The sequence below is a fragment of the Staurois parvus genome, unplaced genomic scaffold, assembly GCF_062004578.1.
Source record: "Staurois parvus isolate SC_StPar_1 unplaced genomic scaffold, SC_StPar_1.0 ptg000089l, whole genome shotgun sequence".
NCBI lineage: Eukaryota > Metazoa > Chordata > Amphibia > Anura > Ranidae > Staurois > Staurois parvus.
In genome coordinates, this window is record NW_028317885.1 from 3,582,230 (window position 1) to 3,603,636 (window position 21,407).

The 21,407-nt window shown below is 39.7% G+C and overlaps 1 protein-coding gene across 1 annotated transcript in view; it reads left to right on the top strand.

Moving 5' to 3' along the window:
* The window catches only part of FBN1 (fibrillin 1), a 374,110-nt gene that overhangs the window by 231,414 nt on the left and 121,289 nt on the right, over positions 1-21,407 (top strand). The window contains exons 13-16 of the mRNA XM_089670326.1: positions 2,540-2,665; positions 6,995-7,117; positions 17,963-18,085; positions 19,427-19,579. Coding sequence (XP_089526452.1) covers positions 2,540-2,665; positions 6,995-7,117; positions 17,963-18,085; positions 19,427-19,579 — 525 coding nt within the window. The remainder of the gene's footprint in view (positions 1-2,539; positions 2,666-6,994; positions 7,118-17,962; positions 18,086-19,426; positions 19,580-21,407) is intronic.

Genomic DNA, 21,407 nt, shown 5'->3' on the forward strand with positions numbered 1-21,407 from the left:
GCTCTGTGCTAAAGTCGGAGATCGGCGATCGGCTTCTTTGGTCTGAAACCGGCACATGCACAGTTGCTTCAGGGGATACATATCCTCACGGGTCAGAATACTCATTTTACCGCTACACCAGGGGCAGCTGTCACTGTGCCGGCAATCCGGGATCACCCCAATAACTGGCCAGGACCTTCACAGAGCTTAGAAGCTCTGCTGGCATCCTGCTCCTGCACCCCCTGTGATGGTGTCACCCAGTGCGACCTGCACCTCCCTAGCTGTGGGACACCACGGATAGGACATGTTTCCCCAAAAGAAATTTAGTGCACTGTGTCGGTGTCAATGGTATGGCAGATGTGTGAAAGCTGTTTCAGATTAAACAGTTGTGCATATCTATCTGTAGACAAATGGTATAGCTGGATGCTTCAGCAAGACCCTAAAAGCCATGCCTAAGCAGGCAGTACAGAAGGATGGGAAAGATTCGATTGTGGCTGGCTTTTACCCGCATTCTTGTTTGCCATACACAGCATGTCTCAGGCCTCCATGGAGTTCCCACCCTTTGAATTGGTATATGGGTGGATACCCTGGAGATTGCTTCACCTAGTGAAAGAAGAAAAGGAAATTGCTCCCAACCTTCACAAGAGTGTTCTAGAGGACATCTGCCAAATGCAACAAAGGATCGCAATTGTGATACCACTGGTCCAGGGAACATTTGCAGAGTGTCCATGAGAAGTGGGAGATTGAGTGGCGGTGTTGATTCTAACATTGGAAAGCAAGTTTCTGACCAGATAGAAAGGTCCGTTTGAGAGTGGGAGATTTACAGAGTTCACCATTCAAGTAAAAGTAAACCTTATGAGCTCTATCAGTTGCTGAAGCCCTGGATAGACAGGGAACTAGGGACTGCCCTGGGAAATGTAATACTTGAGCCTCAAGTTGGTATGGATGGCGTCCTGGTGGCAACCACACTGTCAAAAGCCCAAATCCAGGAATCAAAGAAGTTTCTGCAAAGGAACAAGAGGATTGTGTCCAATTTATACGGGTTCATTGATGTTACTGAGCATGATATCACTACCTTGTCTCACAACCCTGATATTAGACTAATAGCTGTTTTGTCACAGGTCATCCATGGAGAGAAGCATCCTGTGGCCCTTCTCAGTCATAAATTAACCATGGCTGAAAGAAACTGTGACATAGTAGAACAAGAATGCTTGGCTGTTAAAGTGGCATTAACACAAAATCAAAAATGCAATATATCGCAGCTTACAAATCATTAGATGGGATGGCTGCATTCATTTTCTTTTTTTTAAGGCTGGCTCGCAGTTTCTGCTCTAATTCATCCCAAAGGTGTTCTATCGATTTGAGGTCAGGACTCGGGCATATTGGAAAAGGAAGGGGCCATCAGCAAACTGTTTCCACAAAGTTGGGAGCATGCAATTGTGCAAAATGTTTTGGTATGCTGACCCTAGGCCAAGCCCAACCCCTGAAAAACAACCCCACACCATAATCCCCCCTCCACCAAACTTTAAACTTGGCACAATGCAGTCAGGCAAGTACCATTCTTCTGGCAACCACCAAACCCAGACACATTCATCAGATTGCCAGACAGAGAAACATGATTCGCCACTCAAGAGAACACATCTCCGCTGCTCTAGAGTCCAATGGCGACATGCTTTAAACCACTGCATCCAACGCTTTGCATTGCACTTGGTGATGTAAGTCTTGGATGCAGCTGCTCGGCCATGGAAACCCATTCCATGAAGCTCTCTATGCACTGTTGTTGTGCTATCTGAAGGACACATGAAGTTTGCAGGTCTTTAGCTATTGACTCTGCAGACAGTCGGCGACTTTTGCTCACTGTGTGCTTCAGCATGACCCCACTCTGTCATATTACGTGGCCTACCACTTCGTGGCTGAGTTGCTGTTGTTCCCAGTTGCTTCCACTTTGTTATAATACCACTAACAGTTGATCATGGAATATTTAGTAGCAAGGAAATCTCACAGATTGACTTACTGCACAGGTGGCAACCTATCACGGTACCACAAAATGTTATTATGCTGATAACTATATGTGCTGAAGTTACTATCATAATTTCAGAGGGCAATGTCATCTGTTATTGCATTATTACTATAGCTTCTGAGACCTGTATGATTTTAAATCTCTTAAACAGAGAAATATACTGACTGTTTTCATAGAAGGCAGACAGAGTTGCCTGAATAGCATAGTAATATGTATCCATACTTAGACTGGGTTCACATCGGTGTGCTACGGTTTGGGTGTAGCATGATTGTATACGCGTTTTACATACAGTTTTAGGTGCATTCCCATTGACTTCTATTAGACTGTGCATTTTCATGAAAGCAAATCAAAGTCAAGCATGCTGCAACTTTGATGTGCTTTCAGAAAACACACGGTCTAATAGAAGTCAATTGGGGTGCACCTAAAACCGGCTGTAAAATGCGTATACAATCATGCTGCACCCAAACTGAGTAAATCAGGAACCCTGTGTATGCACATGCCAAGTACATAATCATGTCACATATTTTGCTTTTTTGCTAGATATTGATGAGTGCTTACAGAATGGAAGGATCTGTAACAATGGCAGATGTGTGAATACAGATGGCAGTTTCCACTGTGTGTGTAATGCCGGCTTTCAAGTGTCGCCTGATGGGAAGAATTGTCATGGTAATTTTTGTTCATATAAATGAATCTAATAATACATGACTGTTTCTGTTTTTTAAATGCAGCTCAGATCTTTAACCACTTGTCAACCAGAGCACGTTTTTCACTTTTTGCACACATTAAAATCTGCATTTTTTTGCTTGAACTTATTGTATAATTTCGGAAAGCAGAGACCCTGGAGAATAAAATGGTGATAGTTTTAATATTTTATGTTGCATGGTATTTGCACAATTATTTATCAAATGCATATTCAGGAAATAATACCTTTAAATGAATTTTAGTTCAAACAAACACAATATTCTACCCAATTTTTTGGTGAAATATAAAAGATGGGTTTGTGCTAAGTAAATAGGTGATTGTAGCCGTATTAGTGCATTTGCGACAGAAACAATTGAGTACTGTCCGTGTCCGTATTTGTAATAGTACTGCTTAGACCTTGAAGAAGGGGACATACCCCGAAAGCTTGTCCTCAAAATTGTATGTTAGTGTAAATAAAAAAAGTATCACGGACAGTACTCAATTGTTTCTGCTAAGTAAATAGATACCTAACATGTCAAGTCTTAAAACTGGTCATGCCTGTTAAATCACAAAAAACTATGGTACACTAAATTCTTCTAAGGCAATGCTTTAATGGCCTTTACAGGTCATCAGTTTAGACTTAACAATGAACTATCGACCTAGAATTATTGTTCTTATTGTGCCGTTCACAAAAATACCTCACATGTATGCCGTAATTGATGTTTTCATACACATGCTTGCCCTACCCTGTGCTTTTTTTATATGGGGTGTGTGCAGGGGTGCTTTAAAAATGTTTATTATTTTAATTTTTTTTAATGTAATTATATATATATATTTTTTGCTATCACAGAGGATCTAATAAGCCCCCTATGTGATAGCATGGGCAGGTGACAGGTACTCTAGACCTTGGGGGTCCATTAGACACTAGCTGAGAAAGGACAGCTGTGACCCTGAAATTGACATACTACATGTCATTTCCAGGGTCTTTAGTCACAAGAGGGATCTTATCATGAAGTAAAACACCTTCAGCCCCACTACAGAAGTCTTCACTGTAAGATCCTACTGGGTGCTGCACAGGCTTTAAATCCAGTGGTACTACATAGAGAGATTCGGTCACCCCATTGCTAAATAAAAGACCAGTTGCTTAATCATCGTTGTCCATCTTGCTTTATGTGCCACATGCTCTCTTTTCCAGCTTTCCTAGGAATTGTATAGATAAATGTGCCACCTTAACTAGCCCAATCTTCTCCAGGGGGTTCCTCTCTTTGGTCCTTTTATTGTTTGCTACTTTCAGTAATACAATATCAGTAACTGTAGGCTGAAAATATACAATTTTAGGGCATAAATGCCACTAAACTGGCTATTCTCTAATTTTATTGCTTTGCCCATTTTATGAGAATGTGCCTAATTTAGCATTGGATGGTCGTTAATAAATAATTTATCAAAGTTTTCCAAAAATAAAGTGTGTGCATGATTGAGGAAGTAATCATATTGTTACTGAAAACAATAGTGGTTGAAGACTGGCTGTTTTCCAACGAGGAGGCAAGGTTTTCAGGAAAATATTGTGTGCTGACAGCACAATAGTGGGATTTACACGAACTCTCTGAAACGGTGATACGACCTATTGACAAACCTTATCCAGGAATAAAATTCTGGTCTCAAAGGAAACCTTTGCTGACACAAATAAGAGGGCTGCCTTGTTTGACGTCTCCTTATGAAAATGCTTGCTGCCTGGCTGTCATGGTGATCTAAAGGCTATAATATTAGGTACTATCCCAGAACAAGTGTCCAGATCAGGAGTTCTGGCTTCTCTCTTGAAGGAGTGATTCATGAATTTTTCCATGTCAGCGGAGTAGGTGAGAAAATGGACAATTATAGCAAGGATGGGCGGTGTTTTGCATCCTATCATTGTTTAAAGAGCTGTCTCTGTATGGAAAATTCTCATTGATCAGGTTGTCTGATCTAACAACTTGTGCAACAATGCATCATCCAGGTTAAACTAATAATTGGAAATATACAGGTTGAAAGTGTAAATCTGATTGGCTGATATGGATCAATTTAGATAACTCCTATTTTAGACATTTTGATATTTTGGTCTGTGCATTATGTAAGGAGATTTAAAGCCCAACTCCCATAAAATGAAAAGTCCTTGCTTGAGGCTACACCTGCACTAGTCTTGAAGGACCTTAGATCTCCACAATGCAGGAGAGAACAGGCTGCCGGGATCAGTCTAGCACCATGAAGGAGTCTATGGTTGTAAGTAAGTAAAAGTGCTTTTCCAGTCCTCTAGACAGAAACAAACGTTTTTACTTTTTCTGGAGTTCAGTATTTAACACTGCTGATTTTGCTGGTGGCCTGGGGATCTCCAGTGATAACCACATTGTGTGGCTACAAAACAAGCTGCAAACCAGTAAAGCAGTATTAAATCCAAAAGAAAACATTTATTAGATTGCAGCTTACCAATTCTTAGATATGATGGCTGCATTTGTTTTCTTTTTTGGCTTTCTTTCTTCTATTTTCATCTGGTGATCCAGCCAGTAAGTCTGTTGTTTTTCATAAGAACAAGGGGCTCCATTCACTAAAGCAAATCGCATGCGATATTTAGGTGATCTGACACATTTTTCCCAAATATCTCATGCAATGCAGAAAATTTCAGTTAATTCTCTCAGTATGCGGTATTTACATCAAAAACCAAAAATGAGGTATCGTTAAGAACGAATGGCACCCAAACACACATGATGCTTTTTGTGACGATTGCAGTACAATTTGGAATTGCAGGCAGAATCGCAGCAATTTTTCCCACAATTCAAAATCGCGAAAGACAGATCTGTTATCTTTTAAAGGTTGCTGAGGACAAAGGATGTTCAGTGAACCTTTCATCTGCTAAAACATGTCTGTACAAACTATTGGCAGCATTAAATGAGGTTTAAGCTGTCCAGCTGGCAGTGTTACATCCAAAGTGGTAATAGTAAAATACCCATATGGCCTCTGTACCATAGGAATCAGTTTCCTTAGGCCCTTTTCACATGGGCAATTCGATCCATTTACACCCATACATCTCTGGGTCCAATCTGGTCTGCTAAAAAAAAAGCTGAATGGCATCTGCTGTCCTCTTTCAGTTAGGTGGACCAAAGGATAGTCAGGTGTAGATGGACAGGGGAGTCCGTTTACTTCTGGTCACCCATAGAACAGAGCAGGTTCTGTCCATGTCTGAGCAGGCACAGATGTTTCTTCTGGATGCTTTGCTCCAATCAGCAGGGGACATGTGAGCTGATCCCTTGCTGACCAGAACGGAATCCGCCCCATGTGAAAGGGGCCTTAAAGTGATACTAAACACAAACTGTTTAATTAACATTGTCCCTTTTTTTTCTGTATGTGGATGATGGCACAGTAATTATTTTAATTAAAAAAAAAACGAAGTACCTTTTTCCTAATCGATATACAGCTGTCACATGACCTAGCTCTTTCTCAACCTGTCTGCAGGGAAACAGTGGCAGAAGAAGCTTCTAGTCCTCTGCTGCTGGTCACATGCTCAAAATAAAAAAAAAACAGCCTTTGAAATACAGAGTAAAAATAAATAATAATATCAATAAACTGTTCATCATCATACAAATATATATTTGAAATAAAATCGTATTTTTTGGCAATAACATGGTGTGAGCTGATTTCTGCCTATCACAAGCTATGTCAGCTATAGCCCCCTCCAGCCTGTGTCTTAAAATAACTTGCAGGTAAAGCCTCCATTAATCAAGATGTAATATCCCACCCACATTGTGTATAGCTGGTTAGTGGGCATGGAGGAGGAGGGAGGGAGTCGGCTGTCATTTGCCGCTGTATACACCCTCGTGTGTGACTCTATAGTCACATTACAGCCACTGTATATAGTAAATGGTGCATGTGTGCAGCTTTTAGTACTTTAAATGTTCTTCAGTTTGATGATAATGAATAAAGACCCAAAGAAAACAGTCTGGAGGTTCATTCCATAGCAATAACATTTCTGAAATACATTTTTCTATTGCACAAAACAGTAAAAAAATATAAAATTCTGATATGTTTCCAAAGTCCATACACTAAGGAGTATCCTTGTACAACTTAAATGCTGAGTTTGTGGCCCTGAGGTCACATGCAGCTCTCCATCACACTGACAGTGCTTTTAGCAATGACAGAAACATACTCTTGCTTTAAGAAAAGAGAACTAAAAAAAGATCAGGACTCTCCAAGGTGCTGTATTATACCTATCACTTCATGTTAGTGCTGTCATTTTTGACACCTGATTAATCAAAGCAAATAATATGTAACATGTTTATTTTACAGATATGGATGAATGCAGTGTAACGAACATGTGCCTTAATGGAATGTGTATTAATGAGGATGGAAGTTTTAAATGCATCTGTAAGCCTGGATTCCAGCTTGCACCAAATGGACGATTTTGTACAGGTATGTTTTAATGTCCTGTCTGTGTCAGTTCAGCATTAAGTGAAAAAAAGTAAATGTGAGCAGAGTTTTCAGAAGTAGATTTAGTTTAGATTTTAGACTTAAATTAAAGTTAGTATGCAGTATAAATGTCTAAATGTTATAAGCTATACAAAAAATATTAATAGATTCATTAATTGAACTTCAGGCAAAGGTTGTTTTCCACGTTTGGATAGAGTGAGTCAAGTATAAAACCCATGTCAGTTTATTATTATTATCTGTGTCTCTGTTGGGAAGATATCCCCTACTTCACAGATCTGTCATTGGCTGTCTTGAAGACCTAATTGTTTGGATGCATTGGAAGTTGTAGTCCATCACTGTCTATAATGCAATGTTATTATGCACTTTAATAATATCACCAGTATCATGCTTTACGTCATCATCCCCTAAAACACATCGTATGTTCCTAGTAATTTAAAAGCCCTAATTCCATTAACGTTCCACTAGTATTCAAAATGGTTTCCTTTATCACATATAATTCTTTGTTTTCAGTATTTTTATGTACTAAACACGGGTATTACAACAAATTTTGAAACCAATGTTTTATGCAGCTGCCTAATGTGATTGGACGCTTTTCAGAGTGGTTCACTCTTTGGGTGAGCCTTTGGCTTCTGTAACTAGAACCCTCAAGGAGGAAGATGTGGGGCCGGCCTGTAATGTTTCTTCAGGCACTGGATCCTACATTAGGCTTTCACCTTTTCATGCATTACAAAGGACTTTGTTAGCTCTAGGGTGCTATAAAGGTCCAGGGCTTTGGTTCATCTCCCTAGCTCCCTTTCGTGGGGGAGCTCACTGGGAGTGCGAAGTCCTGGTGTGTGCTTGTCCCTTCACTCCACCATCAACTTTCATTAGAAGACCACAAGTGTGAGGTAAGCCAAGGCTTTGACCCAACCCTGGTGCAATATCCTATTGAGGAAGAATTCTTGAATAAATGGGACGTTCTTGTTGTAGACCCAGCCATTTCCTGTATTAGCCAAACCTTGACTATCCCTTTTAAGAATGTTCATGTATTCAAGGACCCCATGGACAAGAGGTCACAAGTCCCCTTGAAGGCCTTGTTCACTCTGGCAGTCCATAATGTGCAATCTGCTGCCACCATGGCCATCTACCAGACTTTAGCCGTCAAAATCTGTGACAAGGTACCCAGGATCCATCTTGATGGATCCCTCTTTACTTTAGCAAATGTAAACTTTTCCCTGTGGCACTATACTATTGTGCCAGTTGGCTGATGGATACTCATCAGGTATCTAGGATATGTCTCTTTTTTGGTTCATATGAGGCAGATCCCTTGAATTAAGCGCTGGTCTGTGGAGGTTTGGTGCAAGAAGTGCCTCAAGCGAATGCCCTTTGATGGGGAACACCTGTTTGTGAATCCTTGGATACCTGTTTCAAGAAAATCACAGACTATTGATGCCACTGGAAAATAAGGAAAAACCTCTATTGGGAAAACCTGCTGCTCCTGGAATTAAAAAAAAATCCTTTCATTCTTCTCAAGTTTCTGGAGCCAGGACAAAGCTGAGAACTCAGTTTCATTGCAAGACCTGGTCCCAAAAACCAACCAAATCTGGAAGCAAGCCCTCTTTCTAATGAATGGGTGCCCCCACTTGTTGAAGGGGGGAAGTCTGTTGGCCTTTCTGTCCATCTGGTCCCAGAATGTTTCCAGGGCTTGGGTCCAGAACTTCCTATCCAGGGACTTAAAACTAATTTGTTCCCTACGTCCACCTTGCTTCATGCTGTCAGATTTGCCAACCTCTCCTCAAAGGCTGCCAGACCTCCTCGCTGATTTAGAGCATCTCCTCTTTCAAGGGGTCATCACCCCTGTCCCAAAGATGAAAGGTTCCAAGTTGTTCTCTGTTCAGTACAAAAATTCTCTATGGAATCTGCTTTGTCAGTGATTCCCTCCGTTCACCTGGGAGATTGCATGGCCTTTGTGGACATCAAGGTTGCTTACCTGCATGTTCTTACCTTTCTGCACATCAATGCTACCTTTATTTTGCAGTGAGCATGCAAAATTAGTAAGTTGTTGACCTTTCTTTCTGCCAGTCCACTGCTCCGTGGGTCTTCACTGAGGTGCTGGCTCTTGTTCTGTCCTTGCTCTCAGGGAATTCTCATTGTAGGATATTTGGACTTGGACAACCAGCTGCTAATGAAATAGTCAGCACAGATTCCTGGTGGATGCCAGTCTGTCAGACTAGGGTGGAGTTCTGCAGGGGACTTGATGTTTAGAGAAAGCTTTGCTCCCGACCAATATTCTGGAGCACAGGGCAATCTGGTTGTTTCTTCAACACTGGACCTCTTAGTTGTGGGGTCACCCAATCAGGATTAAGTCACATAATGCCATTGTTGTGGCTTACGTCAGCCATCTGGGAGGTACCATAAGTTGCCCAGCTCAAAGAGTGTACCTGATTCTGGCTGTTTGTTGCAGAATTCTGCCATTAAACTTTCGTTAAAGTCTGATTAAATTGGGGTTGTTTTTACAATATGTCCTAAAAGAAGGATGTTTGCAAGTATCACAGAGAATCTCTGTTTCTTTCTGTCGCAAGTGGGGGGCACCAGATGTGGTCTACCTGGCCTATAGCTTCAACAACAAACTGGACAGATTTGTCACCAGGACGAAGGATCCTTGAGCTTTCACTGTATATGCTCTGGTAATATTGTGAGATCAGTTCAGCCTGATCTACACTTTTCTGCTTCTGAAGCTTTCTTAGCAGGTTCAAGATGGAAGACATTCCAGTGATCCCCCATTGCACTGAATTTGCCCAGCAGACCTTGGTTTTCAGACATTGTTAAGCTCTACATGGACCCTCCCAGATTGTCCAGGCCATCAGTCCCTGAAACTGGTCTACCACTCTACTTCTCGATTGCTGGTTTTATTGGCTTAACAGTTGAAGCCCTGGGACAGGGACCTAATGAAATCCATCCAACACTTCCAAATACTAAGAAATCAACTTCTTGCAAAGTACAGCCATACTTGGAAGATATACTTTGCTTGGTGCGAGGCCAGGAAGTTTCATCATAGGAAATACTCCATGGGATAAATCCTGTCCTTTCTCCAGTTGGGTCTAGATAAGTGTTTATTCTAGAGTACTACCAAGGGTCAAATTTTGGCCTTAGATTTTTTTTTTTCAGAGGCCGCTTCTCACTCCTTAGTGAAAGTCTGCCTGCAGGCAGTTTCTCACATTGTTCCTCCTGTAAATTCTCCAGTTACTCCATGAAATTTCAACTTTGTTCTTTTGGCTCCTTAGAGGCCACTCTTTGAGTCTTATAGAGATATTGCTCTGTTGATTCTCTTTGCCATCCCTTTTGCAAGGCAAGTTTCTGAGGTGGAAGCCTTGACTTGTAAAGAACCTTTTCATATGCTTCACAAAGACAAGGCATGTTTGGCCTAGGACATCTTTTCTATTTAAGGTGGTTTCTTCTCTCCACCTTAACCAGAAAATTATTTTACTACCTTTGTCTCCTACAACTAAAAATCCTTAGGAGGTTTCTTTCTAGTGTTTAGATCTGGTGCACACTCTTCAGTACCTCTTAGCCACAGCCCCTTTTTGTTAGTTTGACTCTCTGTTTGTCATTTTTAAGGGCTCTGGCAAGGGCCACTTGGCTTCTCATTCCACTATCACTTGGTGAATTTGGCAGCTCAGCATTTAGGCTTATGACCTTGGTGGCAAGGTTCTCCCTTTTTCAGTCAAGGCACACTTTACTAGAGGTGTTGGTGCTCCCTGGGCTTTTCATTGTCAGACTTTGGTTACTGAAATCTGCAAGGCTGCCACCAGGTCCTCAGTTCATGCATTCGTTAAGTTTTACCAAGTGAACATCCTCAGCAGATTCCAGCTTTAGACATAATGTTCTTCAAGTGGCCCTGTGAACTGAGAAGTCTTATTTGTGCTGTTTTTCCTTGAGCATGTTAGCTGTTTGTTTGCTATGTTGCACATCCCTCATTGGATTATTTTTGGATATTCCAGAATTATCCTGTGTCCTAGGATGTACAATTAAGAAAATGTTTTTGCCATACTTGTAAAATAATTTTCTTAGAGTACATCACAAGAGTCAGGTCCTCCAGTTCTATATCTATGATCCACTTGTGTTATTGCTTGCTACAAAACTGAAGGCATGCTGGGAGTCATTGGAGTTGTTTAGATCTGTCCAGTCACCTGAAGGCAGTTGCATAACGTATTGGTTCCATCATTGCCATCCTATGGCTTGTGATGTCCTTTAAATGGATTTTACAGGAAAGACAATGATGCCTTTTTTATTTATTTTACCAATAAGAACTTGCACTGTGTTCTGTTACTGAACATGTCATGTAGAGTGAACAGCCTGTGTTCATTACAAATATTGCATACATATCTGAGCCTATAATCTTTAGTCTATTGGGAATGTGGTTTCAAGCAAACACTATCCTACCAAGTCATCAACATGAGAGCAAAAACACATGTGCAACCAAATTAATTGTGGTGTATCTGGCTTTGCCTTGTTATTTTGTTTTGTCAGAAATATGTAGTTCTTTATTTTGATATGCTCGATAAAAACTCAGAACATCGACCTCTCTTGCTGTGAAATATTTTTACATAGATTAACAATTGAAGGAATCTGTATAGTTGCACATTGTCACTGAAATGAGAAAGAACAAGCCTACATATGTTTAGCCACTTTGGGACTATTAAAAATCCACATGAACATTATGTTCTGCTAGATTACCACCACTGTGAGAAAAAGAATTGAATCTGAAAGATGCACTCCAGGAATCAAATACCATAAATGAATGAACTGCTAATCTCATTAAACCCAAATCCAATCTAATCACCTGTATGAGTAAAGAGTAGGTCTCAGAGTGTGCAGTCTGTTGTAGAATTGCTATACATCAGAACATTCCTTCTTGCTATTATTGAGTCAACTAATTTTGTATGAATGCTCTTAAAAATTTCATCTGGACTCTAGCTGAATGGAATCCAAAGCATATTAAAGGCTAAGTCTAACTTTTAGCAAAAACGAATAAATGCATATAAATGTGCAGGAAAAAATGTACATTTAAGCTTCATGCACTCTGTTCAAAAAACGCTGGGAAAAAGCTGGTAATAGTGTTTTTTAGTAGCGTTTAGAAGCGTTAGCATTTTATTAGCATTTTTACAGGACAAAAAGCTAGAAAAAAGCTGTTTGGAGCATTTTAGTAGCATTTAGGAGTGTTCAGCATTCTTTTCTGCTGGTAAATTGCTTTCAAACCCCCTCCAAAAAGAGCGCTTTTTTTCTGAAACTTGAAACTAGAAGCTGAAACTTGAAAAACACTTCTAGCCTACAATAGTGTGCATGGACACATAGGATAACACTATTTGCTTCTAGGGGCAGAAAAAAAAGCTCATTACTAGCATAAGCTAATGTATATGGGGACATATTTTTTTTTCCATAGGAGCCTGCAAAGCATTGCACCTGCAATCAGTGGATCGCATGTACAATGCCATGTTCCTGCAGACTCTTCCTCAAACTTTCTGTCCATACCGAGGTACATATGTTCAGTTGGTGAGCTGGAGGAAGTAAAAATGGGTTACAAGTGTGGTGATCACCACACTTTCCATTGAGAACTACAAGTCCAACTGCCAAAGTGAATGAATGACATGACTGTGCAGGCAGAGCTCAGCACAGCCATGCTGATTCAAAAAGTGACAGTTGCTGCAGGAGAGAAGAACCTCCTGCAAGCTGTCACAGGGGAGGTTTGATGGATGGGGCAGTGTGGGGGTCACATTTGCAGGCTATCAATTAGCAGCAGATACAAAATGTGCTGGGAAGATAAAACTGTCTGCATGTAGGGTAAAGCTGGCCTTTTTGTAGATTTTTGGTCAAATGTTTGTAGAAAAAGTGTACATCAGAACATTCTTTCTTGCCATCATTAAGTCAACTATTTGTGTTTGACATCACCTACAATTTCACCCAGACCTACTATTTAAATGGAATCCTAGGCATTATAAATAGGCTTTGTTACAGTATGGACAATTTTTTCAAACAAAAGCCAAATTCACGGTTAGAATTTGGTTAGTTTGAGAAATTTTCCCACCTTGCTTCTTCAGTACAGTCTAACAAAATATTGATTTTACCCCACTAACCATTAGAAAATCAAACAAATGTTCCCAAAACAAAACAAATTTGACCAAAATTTTACTGCTGTATGGCCAGCCTCTGAGGAAGTTTGGTGGGAGGAACCTGGGAAGCAACCTGAGCAGTGAAAAATAGCAGGGAGCTTAGAGATTATTTCAGCAAAAAAAAAAAAAAAGGAACTTTTCAAGTGCAGGGAGGCCTGGTACAGGGATGGATGTTTAAAATTCAGTACACAAAAAGTGCAGGAAATGAAGGACAGACTGTGAATAAAAAGAAGCATTTAGGCCCCTAGTTCATACTACCTCTAGAATTACTGTAGAGTTTTGTAGCCTGGGCATGAGTTTTTTTCATAGGGTGCATAGATACTGGGATTGGTTTACTAGAGGCAAATATACTGTGCACTTTGCACCAAAACTTACTAAATGAGGGGGAGCTCTGCTGACTTCCATCATCTAATCATGTGATTGGGTATTCTTTGTAAAGTGATGCTTTACCTCATTTACTTTGCTCTGGAGCAACTGCACATGCAAAGTGCACACTCTATTTGCTTTTACTAAATCAACCCCAATGTGTCAAAGATCAAAAAGTCCAAGTTTTTAATTTAAACATCCAAAAGTAATTAAGCCAATTTATTTAAAAAGAGAGGATTTTTTGTTGTGTTCCTAGTCATTTTTTATTTTTATATTTCATGTTTTTGGTTTTTTTTTTATAATTCCTTTATTTTAACAAAGGTTAAACAGTTTACAGATATGGGTTCAAAAGACACATAACAGAGTGTTGTACATTAGGAAAATGCCATGTCATGAAAATGCTATTAATTATCTAAGTATCTCTTTAAATGTTTTATATTTTATGTTCTTAAATAATAAAATATATAAATCATTTATTTAATTTTATTATCTTATAAAGCATTGTAAATAAATGCTTAACAATTTTCAAATAGTCTTCATTTCTAGTCATTTTTAGCATTACTGTCTATTAATAAAATACAGTTGGAGTACATTTGGATATTGTGAGCGTGGGTGATGGCCATAAGCCAGGGATTAAAGAAAGGAATAGAGGTGTTTCATACTCATTTTGTCCTTTTAAGGTCAGGATTGTTGTACATTACACAGCCTTGTTCTGTGTTGTGGCTTTACTTGTTTGCATGGTAACGTTGTATATATCATTTATTGCTGTACTTGTCATGATTTATTGTAGCTACAAATATAAAAACAGTTAGTAACCTCCATAGTAACAATGCCAAATCATAATCATTCTCACTTTCACTGTTTTGTTTTCGTGTTTAAATTTGTTGTGTACTTGTATCTGTCTAGCAAAGCACAAAAAGGTGTGCAACGAAATATAGGTTCTGTTACTAAATTACATTTTCTGGTAACATAATATATTAAAGTAGTACTTTAATAAGCATTTTTTTACTGTAAAGCTCAACACAGTGAGCGCAATAAAATAAACATTCCCCTGTAAATTATTTGTTAGAATTCTAAACCCAGCACTTGCTGTTTACAATTTTCAATGCTGCTGGCTACATGCCCTCTCAGTTCTGCTTCCCTGAACTTCTGGCAATCACAGGAAAGAGTTAACAGTGGACACTGTAGTCTCCAGCCTTTCTATCAGCTTGGCGAAGGCAGGAGGGAAGAGCAGGGGAGTGAATTTCCTTGCTAGGGCTGTGTGTTTCGATTGATACACAAAGTGTAGGGAGACACATGGTGGCACTATAGGACACTGAAAGAGAAATAATCCACCCTGCAACAGGAAACCTGGGGCAACAGTCACAGAACCAGCTAGAACATAGGCAAGGATTAACCACTTGCCGTCTGCCCTATAGCAGACTTGCTGCTACAGGGCAGATGTTCTGTGCAAAATCACATATATAAATGTGATTTTGCACTTCCACCACTAGGTGGCACACTCCTGCCGCCAGAGCGCCACTTCTACTGTGCTTAAACACAGCAGAAGCAGATCAACAGGTGTCAGCCAATGGATGAGCGCCGACACCTGTTGATCGCTGAGACTGAGAGAACACAGCTCTGCCTAAATAAACAAGGCAGAGCTGTGTTATGTCAACGGTGATCTGCTAGATTTTATCCAGGGAATAAAATCTAGTAGATTGCCTAGTAAAAGCAGCGCACTGTACACAAAAGCACTGGCTAGTCACACAATTAACCCTTTGATCACCCTAGATGTTTAACCCTTCCTAGCCAGAGTCCTTAATACAATGACAGTGTATATTTTTAGCACTGATCACTGTTTTAGTGTCACTGGTTCCCACCAAGTGCCAGTTAGTGTCAGACTGTCCACCACAATATCACAGTCCCATGAGAAGTCTCTGATCACCACCATTACTAGTATAAAAAAAAATTCCAGTATATATATCGCCATTTGTAGACGCTAGTACTTTTGTGCAAACCAATCAATACACGCTTAATGGGAATTTTTTACCAAAAATATGTAGCAGAATACATTTTGGCCTAAGTTTATGAAGAAATTTGATTTTATAATTTTTTTATTGGATATGTTTTATAGCAGAAATGAAAAAAATATAGTTTTTTTTAAATGTCGGTGTTTTTTCATTCATAGCGCAAAACATATAAAACCCAGAAGTGATCAAATATCAAAAAGCTCTATGTGGGAAAAAAATTACATAAATTTATTTATGTACAAGGTTGCATAACCGCGCAGTTGTCAGTTAAAGTAACACAGCGCCGTATTGCAAAAAATGGCCTGGTCAGGAAGGGGGGTAAATCTTCTGGAGATCAAGTGGTTAAAAGATAAAGAAGCTGCATACTTAGAAAGTGATTTAATCAGTTGTTGTAAGTGCTTAAAAACAAAGGGTTTAATATTACTATAACAGTACCTTTACAGTCAGCAGCCCCCCATCCCCAAACACGTACTTCTGGGTCCTCCACAATTCATGCTGTTACCATTAAATTCATAGCTATAGAATGGAGGTGAGAGTTGGGGAGTGATTGGCTCCTGCAGCTGTCTGTCAGGATCTGGGAGGAAGGAGCAGAGGTGTGGCCTAATAGGTGTTGTGTGTTTCAGTGGATGCATAGGGGTTCATTTACTAAAGGCAAATAGACTATGCACTTTGCAAGCACTGTTGCTCCAGAGCTTAGCAAATGAGGGGAAGCTCTGCAAACTTCCATCCAACCATGTGCAAGCAAAAATACAGTTTTTAAAAAATTCCTTGCATGTGATTGAGTAGTTTCTGTAAAGTGAAGCTTTACCTCATTTTCCCAGCTCTGGAGTAACTGTACTTGCAAAGTGCACAGTATGTTGGCCTTTAGTAAGGCTAGGTTCACATATGTGCGGGTGGTGCGGCTGCGGATCCGCACGAAAATCTGTGCAGCTGCTCCACCTGCACAGAGCAATGGGGATCCGCAGGCGGGTGCCATTAGTTCTAATGGCATGACGCCCACACTGGAAAACGCAACTGTACTGGGAACCGAAGTTCTCGTGCGGGTTGCGTTTTCAGAAGAAGTGCAGGGACTTCTTCCTTGCGTTTCACGGGGCAAGGGAGTCCATTCAAATGAATGGGCTCTCGTGCCTGCACAAAATGCGGCCCGCACAGCCGCATATATGTGAACCAGGGAAAAATCAACCTCTTATAGCCTAGCCACATACACGAACACATGGGTGTCTCCTTTGCAGCCATCTAGGCAGGAGACACCTGCAAACTGGAGGAGGGAGCAGTGGCTCAGGGACTGGCCGTGCATACAAGAACGGTGGACTTTCAAGTAAGAAAATTATACTGTACTATTATATGTAAGTTTGGACTTTAATTCATGCAATAAATGTTACTAAAATAAATAGTAATTAATATTAATTAGATAATTAATTCCCAGTATAGCAGTCTTATTAAGAGCAGATCTTAGTCAATGCTTGTTGTATTTTTTAGTGCAAACAAAATAAACGGATATGAGAATATCCAATGTTTTCAGTAGTCTGTTCATGCCAGCTGGTGCTGTTCACCATTTAAAGCAGGACCTTTTTTTTTTTTGTAAGATTCACAGACCACCCTCTTACAATGCTATAACGTAAATTAATCTTTTATCAGTAAATGCTACGTGTTCTCTGAGGTCTCAGGTGCACATGCATTTGATTGCCATACCAATATAGATGGTTGCCATGCTGTCCACTAATTGGCCAGCATCTAATCTGTATATTCTTTTCAAAATGGTCACTGTACTCCATCAAACACTGACACTTTTCATATGTGGCTAAAATCAGATTGCTCCTTCTAGTGCTTGGCAGGTGTTACTAGGACAGTGCACTATCAATGGTGATGGCTGGCGGAAGAGAAAATGATGATGGGTGAAAGGACGGTTGGCTTCTGTTGTCTGCCTTCTTCTTACCTTTCATTCCTGAATTCACCACCCACAGTGTGTATGTGGATCACTAGTGGCACTTTGGTAAAATTTCTAATTCTTCCAACAGTATCTGAAATAAGGATTTTTCCTCAAAGTTCTAAAAGTTTTTACTTTAGTACATTTTGGTGTCCATCAAGCAACACAGTCAAAAACTAAAAATATTTGCTTAAAATAATTTGAACACATTAAAAGGTAATGATATAAAAGATGGAAATATTTATTTGTTACCATTAATATGCCTTTAAAAATATAGCCAATGTGCTATATTTAATATAGACCATCACTTTACTAGTCATTGCCAATCTCTTAACAGCTAGAATTTGATTGCCCTGTCTTCTTGCCACTACAGATATCGATGAGTGTGAGACACCCGGCATCTGCATGAATGGACGTTGCGTAAATACAGATGGCTCCTTTAGATGTGAATGCTTCCCTGGTCTAGCAGTTGGACTTGATGGTCGAGTGTGTGTAGGCAAGTAAAAATTTGACATAACTGTATATAAATTCTTTCTATATAACATGACAAATATAGAGAATGTACTAGGGCGCATAGCTTTCATGTATCTTAACAGTTGTGATAATTGTATAATATACAGTATCTCTCTCTCTCTTTCTCTCTCCCTCTCTCTCTATATATATATATATATATATATATATCTGATCTCTGATTCTGTCTAGCTCAGGAGCTCAGGGGTCTCCAAACTTTATAAACAAAGGGCCATTTTACTGTCCTTCACATCTTAGGGGGGCCAGACTGTGGCCAGTGAGAATAGCAAGTCGGTGGCAGTAAACAATGCCTCAGGCTTTGTGGTCAGTGGCAGTAGAAAAAAAATACATAGCACCTGTAGTCAGTAGGAAGATTAGTACCCCATCATTGGTTTTGGTAATGGTGGGAGGGATAGTGCTCCATCGTTGTTGCCAGTGGGAGGATTAGTACCCCATTGTTGGTGTCAGTGAAAAGAATAGTGCCTCATTGCTGGTGTCAGTAGGAGGAATAGTGCCCCATTTTTGGTGTCAGTGGGAGGAATAGTGGATAAAGGGCTGGATAAAGGAAAGCAAAGGGCCACATGTGGCCCTGTGGGCTGCAGTTTGGAGACCACTGGTCTAGCTGATCGTACTGTGATGTTTAATTCGTAAAAAGCTGCCCTGGTTGGTTGTGTGCTGCAAACATCTGAATAATGCTTTTTTTGCCTCCTAATAATGCCCTATTGATAATAATGAAGTAAAATGTTTTATTGCGATGAAGTGCACTAAGGCTTGTGAGTATCTACATATTATCTGACAATGAAAACAAATTAATATTAAACTAATGTTACAAGCTTGCTGGGGATTCAACATATGCCGTACGGTTGGTGCAAAAATGAAAAATGGCTGCATATATCCAGGTATTTATCATTTGAGCATACATTCCAGGTGCCAGTGTATGGAATCTCCTGTGCCAGCTGCTGCATGATCCTTTGTGTGTGTGCATATGTAAATCCAGTTTTGCTTTTGTTATACTTTTTGAGTAAAACAGTTGACTACATTCAAAGCCCTACAGTATTTTTTGTGGTATTTATGCTTACCACAGATCTCCCCCATTTTTGTATTCGTTCCATTATACTGTACCTTTATACAAATCCAGCACAATGCTGTTTTAGTGGTAGAAGTACTATGTCACAGTATTAGGAGTGTGTCAACCTTATCAACGAAGGACGTCCACAACACAAGAACATAATACACCTTAAATTTCAGATTTTTATTAGGATTAAAATGGTCATATATTAGTCAGTAGATCATGCCATCTCATTCTAATGCATGCTTTCTGTTGCAGATACTCACATGAGGAGCACTTGCTATGGAGGTTACAAGAGAGGTCAGTGCGTCAGACCACTACAAGGAGCAGTGACTAAGTCAGAGTGCTGCTGTGCCAGCACCGAATTTGCATTTGGTGAACCATGTAAACCCTGTCCTGCCAAGACTTCAGGTAAGAGCTGCTGCCTGTATGTAACCACAGTATACACTCACAGACCACTTTATTAGGTACACCTGTTCAATTACTTGGTAACACAAATTGCTAATCAGCCAATCACATGGCAGCAACTCAGTGCATTTAGGTTGTAGACATGGTGAAGACGACTTTCTGAAGTTCAAACTGAGCATCACAATGGGGAAGAAAGGGGATTTACGTGACTTTGAACGTGGCATGGTTGTTGGCGCCAGTTGGGCTGGTCTGAGTATTGAAAAAACTACTGATGTACTGGGATTTTCACACACAACCATCTCTAGGGTTTACAGAGAAAGTCTGAAAAAGATAAATTATCCAGTGAGTGGCAGTTGTGTGGACAAAAATGCCTTGCTGACGTCAGAGGAGAATGGGCAGACTGGTTGCTGCGACATTTAGATGGTAGGGTCACAACTTGGGGTAAACAACATGAAAACATGGATCCATCCTGCCTTGTATCAATGGCTCAGGCTGGTGGTGGTGGTGTAATGGTGTTGGAAATATTTTCTTGGCAATAGCAAGGTGTACCTAATAGAGTGGCCAGTGAGTGTATGAACTGCATAGTAGCTGAATACTAATAGCATATCAAGCATATAAATTGTTTTTCAGGCATCTCCAACATTAAGTTTCTTTTCAGTACATATACATGTATGCCCTCTCTGAACAATATAGATATGAAGATACAAAATCACACTTCATTATATATATAGTATTGTTTTTCATGTAATTTTGTTGGATAAATATAAATTATAGCTCTTAAATATTCTGTAGTCTTCTCTTAAGGCAACAGGTGAAGTCTAAGGCTCATTGTCACGTTTTCCTCTCTCTCCTTACCACTTTTTTAAAAAGCCTGATTTTTACAAAGCTCAATAGCTCAAGCTGCAAATTACACACAGAAGTCAATGAGTGAGCAGGTATTTACTCTATCAGTCAGAAAAAGTGAACCTTAAGGGCATATTTAGGTCTAAGTAGGTGTATAAACCTGCTCTTTTTGTTGTGTTAAGCAGGTGTCAATGTGCCTTTTCTTTTGTGTGTTTATGTGTGGTTTGATGCATGTTGATGCACTTTTCAAGTTGCTTTTGAATTTAGACTTTGGAGTAGATAGAATTAACAGCCACCAAGGCTTTGGTAATACCTTTTGCCAGTGCATCAAAATACATATAACATGCAGTTGATTTTCTTGGCATTCCCAACACACTAAAACCCAGAAAAAACACAAACACGTTGTATTTTTCAAAACAAGATGTAATGCAGCACTGAGATGGGAACAGACACTATCTTTATTATGGGAAACTAAGACACGTGTTTTAGTGTGCTGGAATGTATGTGTTAAAACAACATTATAATTTTGTCCTACATCAGGCAATTACTATGGTACTATTTCTTAGTGCTTAGTTCTCTGGGAATCCTTTGTCTGTAGTAAAGATATTTTTGTAAAACAAATATTGTATCCAAATAGTAAAAAATAAATATCAGACAGCAGTTTACAACTATATACACATTGAAAAAGAAAAGAAAACTTGATTTTGTCCCCTCCTCCAAATAATTATGCTGCCCAATGTGTCTAGCACTTGGTTATATCTCACAGTGGGGTTTATTTACTAAAGCTAGTTCATTCAGAATCCTATGCTCCTGTGCATGGTAGCCAATCAGCTTCTAACCTCAGCTTGTTCAATTAAACTTTAGCAATAAAACCTGTAAGCTGATTGGTTTCTATGCAGAAATGCATGATATTCTGAGTGAACCAGCTTTAGTAAATAAATTCCAGTGTGCTCCAAAACCTCTTTCATTATTTTCAGCTCATATTTGC